The sequence below is a fragment of the Leguminivora glycinivorella genome, chromosome 7 (genome assembly GCF_023078275.1).
Source record: "Leguminivora glycinivorella isolate SPB_JAAS2020 chromosome 7, LegGlyc_1.1, whole genome shotgun sequence".
In the NCBI taxonomy this organism is placed as follows: domain Eukaryota; kingdom Metazoa; phylum Arthropoda; class Insecta; order Lepidoptera; family Tortricidae; genus Leguminivora; species Leguminivora glycinivorella.
This window is the reverse complement of record NC_062977.1, coordinates 2,717,594-2,726,918: the sequence shown is the minus strand read 5'-3', so window position 1 is coordinate 2,726,918 and position 9,325 is coordinate 2,717,594. Positions and strand designations below refer to the sequence as shown.

At 41.3% G+C, this 9,325-nt stretch overlaps 1 protein-coding gene across 1 annotated transcript; it reads right to left on the bottom strand.

Annotated features, from left to right (window-relative positions):
• Nucleotides 1–220: 220 nt before the first annotated feature.
• LOC125227817 (matrix metalloproteinase-2-like) lies at nt 221–8,947 on the bottom strand. Its single transcript, XM_048132172.1, is given in 12 exon segments — nt 221–413; nt 3,006–3,076; nt 3,168–3,357; nt 3,750–3,894; nt 4,474–4,649; nt 5,158–5,353; nt 5,631–5,712; nt 5,896–5,995; nt 5,998–6,056; nt 6,245–6,351; nt 6,580–6,732; nt 8,818–8,947. Coding segments are annotated over 12 exon segments (1,521 nt in total). The 5' UTR covers nt 8,911–8,947; the 3' UTR covers nt 221–264.
• Nucleotides 8,948–9,325: the final 378 nt, after the last annotated feature.

Below are 9,325 nucleotides of genomic sequence, written 5' to 3'. Positions count from 1 at the left end.
AGCGAGTACCTTACGCTGAGCAGTAAAGAGTGGGTAATAGGCTAATCGGGATTCGTGCGGATTTGTAGGCCTAGCACGTGATTGCCGCGAGATAGATAGATAGATGACACTTCTTCTAACTGTATTAATGACATAAGGACGGGTAGTCTATCTCGTGGCGACATACTCTCGCGGTAAACGTGTGCTAAGCCTGCAGAGCGTTGTCGAAGAGAAACAGTTGTTATCACAGTTAACTATATTTAAATCTTACGATCTCGAAGATTTTTAATCTTCGTTCTTAGTGTACTGCACCATGTCAGGCGTGGGCTCGCACGGGAACCAGATCTGAGCGGTGAAGAGCGGGTAGTAGGGGTGCGCGCGGATCTGAGCGTTGTCGAAGCGCCAGAAGCGAGGGCCGCGGAAGAAATATGTGTCTGAAACAAGCAACATTACAGGGTATTCCAAAGGTGGTGAGAGACAGACTATTGGTAACGCGTATGTCAGAGTACACGGCACTGATTGTCATAAATACACGTCATCTTATGGGCTAGCGGCGGCCGTTGTAACTACTTTGACACGGTACCATACAATTATACGGAAAATCCGATAAAATGAGGGCGGCACTAGTCGTGCACATAGCGAACTGTTATATATATTTTCCAAGAACGTTTATTAAATTGTTTTTGACATAATGGCGCCATCTAGGAAGCTCTCTGAAAAGTTAGTAAACTTATCTATACCATTTTCCCAACCAACAATTTTTGCCTGAGCTTTGGATCTAAATAAGGGACCTGGCCCGGATAGTCTACCGCCAATATTCATTTCTAGGTGTGCGAAAGGTCTCATCCAACCGCTGAAATTTATTTTTAACAAATCACTCGACTCGGGCATTTTCCCTGAAACATGGAAGGAGACAAGAATAGTACCTGTATTTAAGGACGGCTCGAAGTCTGACATTAAAAATTACAGGCCTATTTCAATTTTGTCAGTTATGCCAAAAATTCTTGAATCTCTGGTCTACCCTTTCTTATATTCCCACTTTGCACGCCAACTCACAAAGAGGCAGCATGGATTCGTGCAGTGTAGGTCCACTAACTCTAACTTGGTAGCCTTTGTCGAAAGCCTTACTAAAAATGTTGATAACCGTACACAAGTCGATGTGGTGTATACTGACTTCAGCAAGGCTTTCGATAAAGTCAATCATACCGTTTTGATAAATAAACTGAGAGATCATGGCGTCTCTGGCTCACTATTGTCCTGGTTCAGGTCCTACCTTGCCAAACGCATGCTGCACGTAGTTGTTAATGGTGAACATTCTCAGAAGTTTTTTGCAACATCAGGCGTCCCGCAGGGATCGCACCTAGGGCCGCTGCTATTTTTAATTTTTATTAACAGTATAGTGAACTGTTGTGTCAACTCCGAACCTTACCTCTACGCCGACGATCTTAAAATTTTTAGACCTATTAAAAATTCTACTGATCGCATCTTACTGCAAGAAGACTTGGATAGGCTGAGTGTTTGGTGCTCCGAGAATAAAATGACGTTAAATGCAAAGAAATGCTGTTACATCTCTTTTACACGCAATAAAACTATGGTGCCTACTACTTATACCATCGGAGGCGCGCAGCTTGAAAAGGTAGATACAATCTGTGACTTGGGAGTAACGCTAGATAGCAAATTAAATTTCAATGCGCATTACATTAACATCATTAAAAAAGCATCTCGTATGTTAGGATTTTTACTAAGAAACACTAAACAGTTTAGGCGGGCTCGAACTAAAGTACTACTTTATAATACGTTAGTGAGAAGCAACCTTGAGTATTGCTCCCAGGTGTGGACACCTTATTATGAGGTGCATAGCAATCAAATTGAAAAGGTACAGAGACGCTTTTTAACACATTTAGGATTTAACTCTTCCAAAAACCGTAAACTCACATCATACAATAAACGTCTGAAATTCTTTCGGTTTGTTTCGCTTAGTAATAGGAGAAAAGTACTAGATTTAATGTTCCTTTATAAATTAGTTAATAATAAGGGTTTAGATTGTCCAGAGTTGTTAAGTAAAATAAAAATAACTGTTCCTGCTAAGTTACCTCGTCCTGGTTTGTACAAGTTATTTAGCATTCCATTTGGAAAAACAAATTTGGGTCGCAATTCTGCTCTTTTAAGAATGGCTAAATTATATAATCATATCCCAAGCTCAGCGGGAGTTGATATATTTAACGATACACCAGTAAAATTCAAAAGGAAAGTGACAAAATATGTTAGCACACTGGGTATCACATAGTACCATATACAGCCACCAATACCTTAAAATGCGTAATATAATATATTATAATAGTTACCAAATAACCTGTCTTCTTTTTTTTTTGTATTGAAATGTAGGTAGTAAAACTATTTTTTTTTTTTGTAATTTAATGAACCGGTATTAAATTATTAAATTATGTACTCATTAGGTAATAATAAGTTTAGGTATTGCATGTTTAGCTGTAGTTCACTGGTAAAAGACACCTATGTAAGTTGTGGTTACCTATAATTGGATAAGCATCAGTTTAGACTTTTGTAACTAGATTTAAGAGCATGTAAGATGTATTATCTGTTGGTAATCCTAAATAAATAAAAATTAAAAAAAAAATTAAAAAATTAGTGGGTAAAGTAATTTGACCTTGAATAAAGTCAAAATAACTGCTTTAAAATTGATAAAAGTAGGTTAATCTAGTAATAAAGATGATTTACCACCTGTGGAACTACTGGAAGCAGTGATAAACGCATTTTTTGCGTTGTAGTTTCCTCGCTATAGTGAGGGGAAAAGTTTTGTGTTACACTCGGGTGCAAATGTATTTTACTTCTCGTGTGTTAAAAAACTCGCAAGTTCAGGATTCTATTCTGGAACCACTCGCTTCGCTCGTGGTTCAACTATAGAATCCTTTCACTTGCTCGTTTTTCAAATTCCACACTCGGCGTTAAAATACAACTTTGCCCCCTTGTATAACAAATAACTATTCTTTCAGGACGACTGCACTTACCTCCCTTCCAAATAATTGCTGAATCTACTGGGTACGGAAGATCCCTCCACGCCGACATGCCTTTTGGGTATCTGTGAATGACATATTTTACATACAATTCACTGATTTAAACTTACACATTATTCATATTATTAACCTAAGCGAGGTACGAACGAAACATACCCTTTATCCATAGTCCAAGTGTCCTCATTGAACCTCCAAAAGCGCTCAGAGTCGATGAGGTACGTCTTATTATTGTAGTTGGATAGGAAGACCGTAGTCAGCTCCTGCAGACGCCCGGGCAGGCGGTAGTCTCGCAGGCGACCGCGTTTGATCAGGCGGAAATTTGGGCCAAACTCCCAGTATTGCTTATCTGTGAAATTTGTGAAGTTAACACTTGTAACCCGATAAATTAAACGGTGCTTGCACGCGGCGCAGGTGTAGGTGCTTGCAAATGCAACCTGCGGCTTTGTGCGCCATGTGCAAATTTGGCAAGTAAAGGAGTGGGTTAATAAATAAATTGTACAAGTAAAGTATGCAAGTGTTTTTCAATCCGTAAAATACCTTACAATCCTGACATATTCAAAAGTCGTAAAAACACGCAGTTTAGAAATTAGTACATTTTCGGTTGAGGTTAAACTTCAATCAAATGTGGCAACACTGGGTTTTAAAGGTAATTTACCGGCATAAAAGAGCCATGTTGCCAGTTTATTATAAAGTTACAGGAAGTTAAAAAACGTTAGAGAAAGTAAATTATTATTAAACCTTTGAATATGACGATGTTTCCATTGCGCTTCTCATAAATAGTCCTGATGGTGTCAACATGTTCCGGCAATCCATGAAACACGTCATGGAAGCGCTTCGGGTACCCCGGGTCTATCTCCTTGCGCTCGCTGAGCACCCACACCCACTGCGAACAATACACCCTATTGATAATTAAACAATGAGGTTTGACGTTTTTATCAATACGATTTAATACTGTCTTCCTGTTTGAGAAATTTCCAATTGTTCATAATCAAACGTTCACTTAGCTTTCTGTTCTAACGATCATAAGTTATGGGCAATAGGTTATGGGAGAGATACGTAAGACAGGTAAGAACGTGTATTGTATTAGGTCGGTTAGGTCTTCTCAGTAGTCTGTGGCTAGGTTCTTAACGCTCGCTCCGTGGCAAACCAAATACAACTGTTATTGTGTCGCGCTAATATGGAAGACTGTTAGGAAGACACAAAGACGTGCAAGCGATTGGTCGTCTCTTTTGTCTGCTTTAACCGTTACAAATGTAGTGCGAAAAGATTTGCCTTCGTATTGTTTCGGAAACGTACGAACGTGTCATGCTATTTCAGTCAGTCTCAGTACAAGTTGTACTGACATTGACTGAACTAGCATGACAAATGCGTATTTGTCATGCTAGTTTCCAGAAAATACGAAGGAAACCCTTTTCGCATTACACCTGTACTCATGAGTTATTGAGGATTAGGTATGTCTTACCTCCTCTTCAAAGACGTATATCTTCCCTTGCAGCACCTGAATGGTGTCAAAGTTGGTGTAGCACAGGTCTGGCACGTCCTCCTCGTCTGTAACACCAGGGTCAAGGGAGAACCGCGGCGCCATCGGGTCCTCTGTTTGTACTGTCAACGCAGAGGTCTCGGGTTGCTGGTCCTTTACTGGAATGAAGTAGATGGATGCTAAATTGGATTCGGCACACGGTGGATCTGAGAGTGCATTTGTGTTTGACTGATATTTAGTTAAATTGTTTATTCACTTATTCTGTATGTACCTAAAGAAAACTGGTATACCTGATAAAACCAGCCGTAGCGAAGAGATGTAGTCTGGCTCTGTTGCGCTAATACGCAAGAGCGATAGAGATATAGATATCTACGAGCGTTTCGTTTCGTGAGCGTTTGTGCCATTCGGCTACGCACCCAGAGCAGAGATGGATGTAACGAACAACGCTGTCGTAAAAATGTATTTATACCTCTGTTACCAATGAAACCGCGACGAAATCCGTCCAGTCCTCGACCGAAACAGGGTAATCGCTCCAGACCTACTCCCACAAGAACTGCTGGGCCCATTTCTCGAAGCTACAAGTTACAATTTACACGTGGTTGTCAATGTCTAATATGACAAGTTGGAAAGAGACTTCCGCTTGTAACTTCTAGTTGGATTACTAACTGTAAAGCGCCCGCATGCCCAAGATATCGTCCTCGTACAGGCTCTGCACCCTCGCGCGGTAGTAGGGGTACATGACGGACTGTCTCACGTCCGAGTGCGCCAGGCCCAGCGAGTGCCCGATCTCGTGCACGGCGGCCGCGAAGAAATCCGTCGCTTCTTCGTCTTCCTCGTCCGAGGCGGGGTACTCACTCCAGATCTACAGACACGGAAATTTTATCGGTTGTTCAGTCAGGAGCATAAGTACCTAAAGAAATATCATATGGCGATAATACTAAGTGCGTTTTCACATTATCCGATCCGATATCGGATGTAGGACCGATATCCCATACATTTAAGCCGCCATCTTTGATTTTTGCCTTTGAAATCCATCCGACTTCCATTATCAGAACGGGTAATGTGACAATGCATTGTGTCAACTCATGTGCTAGGGAAGTCCAAATTCCAAAGAAATACTTATTACCAGAGTAGCTTACCTCATCGTCATCGAAGTGTAAATCACCGAGCGGAGGGCAGAAGGCGTGCGCCACCACCTGTCCAGGGCCATCAAATGGAGACCTGTAAACTTTGTTAAGTAAATAATATACTGCGTCTGAAACGGCCATTACCATCAATAGCATATGATTATGATTAAAACTAAGCGGGCAAGTAGGTAGTCACAAAAGATGTGTTCTACATTTTTTGGACATGGCCAGAAATAATCTTCTTTAAGCAGCTCTGTTTCACATGAAGTCAACTCACCCGTCCCCATGGTCCAAGGTGACGAAAGAGACCTCGATGTCGGCCTGTCCCTTGTCCAGGCGAGTAAAGGTAAGCCCGGCGTGCGGAGCCCATACAGCAGGGCGGCTGCCATCTGTTGTTCTACTCGATGCTTCTCTAGCGTTCTGGAGCCGTTGAGCACTCTAGGAAACATAAAGAAAGTTGTATTGACTTGATCTGTGGCTTTAGTATCTGTTACATAGGATGCATTACCAGCTCATGGCTTACGTTTCTTAACTTTTTCCTTGGGTATCATTTATTTAGCATCTAGAAAGGATCTGTTCTGTTCTGGGGAGGTTCTGTGCAGCAGTTTTTAAGCATATATATTTACCTGTATGTAATGTTTTTCTTGGTCCATGCTTCTCTTGTGACATATCTCTTTGACCTGGATGATGTAGTGATGATGTCTTTGACGCCACACCGCTTTTTCCTGAACAGCTAAAACATTATCAGGTTTGTTAATTAGCTTGGCACACTAATTTGGTTACTGAAACGGTGAAACCTGATGATCGGATAACATTTGCATTTGATCGTTTGATTTTTCCTGGTTTGATAACTCAAGTAGTCGTTACATAACTCCTCTGACGAATCCCTGATTACTGGATGTAATTTACAATTTGAGTAAGAGCAGGGGGTGTGTAAGACGAATCTAGGTCAGACACTAACTTGTTTGGTGTCATTGTCTATGACTCCACTAGGCGTGAGGCCAGCAAAGGCCTGCATCCGACGCACAGCCTCGGTGATAGACAGTGGGGTGTAAGAGAATAATGAGCCTTCGGGCACTTCTGGCAGGTAGCCGTATCGCTTCATGAACGACACCTGCAATCAACAACGTTTTGCGTAGAATCAAAACACATCACCTAGAAGAATCTTGGTGAAAACATCGCGCGGTTTCGCAACCTTTGGGTGAGAGGGTTCTGTATTTTTAATACTTGTGCCGAAAGTTGGTGACCGTTTCCATTTAATTGCTAAGTTTAGGTTTTTTATGTGTTTTGCTTTTTACATTCATTAAATGTTTAATTAATGAACGCCTAGTCATGTATATGTTATGGACCAAGTGATTAATAAGGGCATTATGTATAATGCCCGGGCATTATGAATAATGCCTAGCCATATTGGGCAAAGTGATTAATCATTGTCTAGACGCCATTTTTTATCACATTGCCCGGTCATTATGATAATGCTACGTGACCATTGGGCAAATTGATAATAAGTTTAACAAGTTTGCCTGAACGCCATTTTTTATCACATTGCCCGGGCATTATGATACTGCTACGTGATTGTTGGGCAATGTGATAATAAGTTTAACAAGTTTATCGGAACGCCATTTTTTATCACATTGCCCGGGCATTATGATAATGCTACGTGATTTTTGGGCAATTCGATAATAAGTTTAACAAGTTTGCCTGAACGCCATTTATCACATTGTCCGGGCATTATGATACTGATACGTGATTGTTGGGCAATTTGATAATAAATTTAACAAGTTTGCCTGAACGCCATTTTTTATCACATTGCCCGGGCATTATGATACTGCAGCTGCCCGTAATAAGTTGACCCCTCTTTTTCTGCTTCGAGAGTACCAGAACCCGACTAAGCCGACTGACCACCATTTGCAAATGATACAATTTTATAACCCGGCCCCGCCTACCGCGGCACAATGTTTGTGGAGGCATTCTGCAGAGCTAGTTCATCATCTAAGTTTATTAACAATTGGTTTTTGATACTACCTCGTGCTATCTTATCCCTCTGCAAGAAAGGGACACTTGGTCATCATGTTTCACCATCTTTGCCATTCATGAAAGTACACTTTTATGATAGCGCTTACCGGTAGCTCTGCCTTATGGCTCTCGCCCTCCCCCGACATCATCTATGTCTCACTAAGGCTGGAGGCGAGCTCTGCTCTGCGGCCTATGTCGGACTTGTCCCCTATGGGCCCTGCAAAACGGGCGCACACACGGTGCGACAACAGAGCAACACTTGAAGAGTGGCTTAAAGGTTGTCGAAAGAGGGAGACTGCGGTGGCCAGATTCCGGTGATCCGTTCAGCAGGCCGCCGGCGTAATGATTCCGGTGATCCGTTCAGCAGGCCGCCGGCGTAATGATACTTTCCCATTTATAATATTAGTATGGTTGCTCATACTGTGTAATTTTCTTTGTTTAAATAAAATAAAAAAAAATCTATAAAATGTCTATTCTTGGGCAAAATTCTGTTATTTGGTGTGTTATTATTAATTTATTACTTTAGCAGTTTCATGTGCTCTGCCTACCCCTTTATGAGAAACAGGCGTGATTGTATGTTGATGTCGATTGTATGTTGTATTATTACTTTGCCCAACAGAGGTGGGCATTATGTATAATGCCCGGGCAAACTTTAGCTATTCAATATGTTATTATCACATTGCCCAACAGAGGATGGGCATTATGTATAATGCCCGGGCAAAATTCAGCTATACAATATGTTATTATCACTTTGCCCAACATAGGATGGGCATTATGTATAATGCCCGGGCAAAATTCAGCTATTCAATATGTTATTATCATTTTGCCCAACATAGGATGGGCATTATGTATAATGCCCGGGCAAAATTCAGCTGTCCGATGTGTTATTATTACTTTGCCCAACAGAGGATGGGCATTATGCATAATGCCCGGGCAATTTAATTATTTGAATAGTTATTATCAAACTGCCCACTCACAATGGGCATTATTCATAATGCCCGGGCATTATGTATAATGCCCGATTTATCACTTGGTCCATAACATATACAACATGCAACCCATAATTCATAAATGTAATTGATAAATTAACAATATTTAACAGCACACATTTTTCTTTAAGTTCGATGTCCCCATTTATGTCGAGTAACAAGGTTACCTAACTGATAAGATCCGAAACACTGACCTCTTCTTCCGTAGGCCTGGTATCCTCAACATAGATAGTCCGAGTCTTCGCAGACACGGCCAGAAGGAGGCACAGCAGTAGACGTCTGCCCATTGCGACGGGACACAAAGCACTGATACCGCCAGTGCACTCCAATGACCTTTGACTGCAGATAGTGGCCAGGAACCGATTTGGTTATTGCCCTTAAGGCCATGGCCGTATGCAGATGTTTTGTTTATTTTCTAAACATGGCTTATCGTCAAAGGTCTTGTAGAGAAACCTTTCTTAAGTACCTAGTTAACACTAACAATAATTGGGCCTTATCAACTTCGTAAATGTAGACCTTACGATCTGACTGGATCGTTAGTTACGGACTCGGTCAAATCGGCCTTAAGATTGACCTATTTCTACCCTCGAATTTTTGTTAAAAACTCCGTTGGTGTCAACAAGCATACAGCCGAGCTTATGGTTAGCGGTTACCGTAGCTCATGGACGCCTGTAACTCTATTAGAAGTGAGACTTCTCAAGG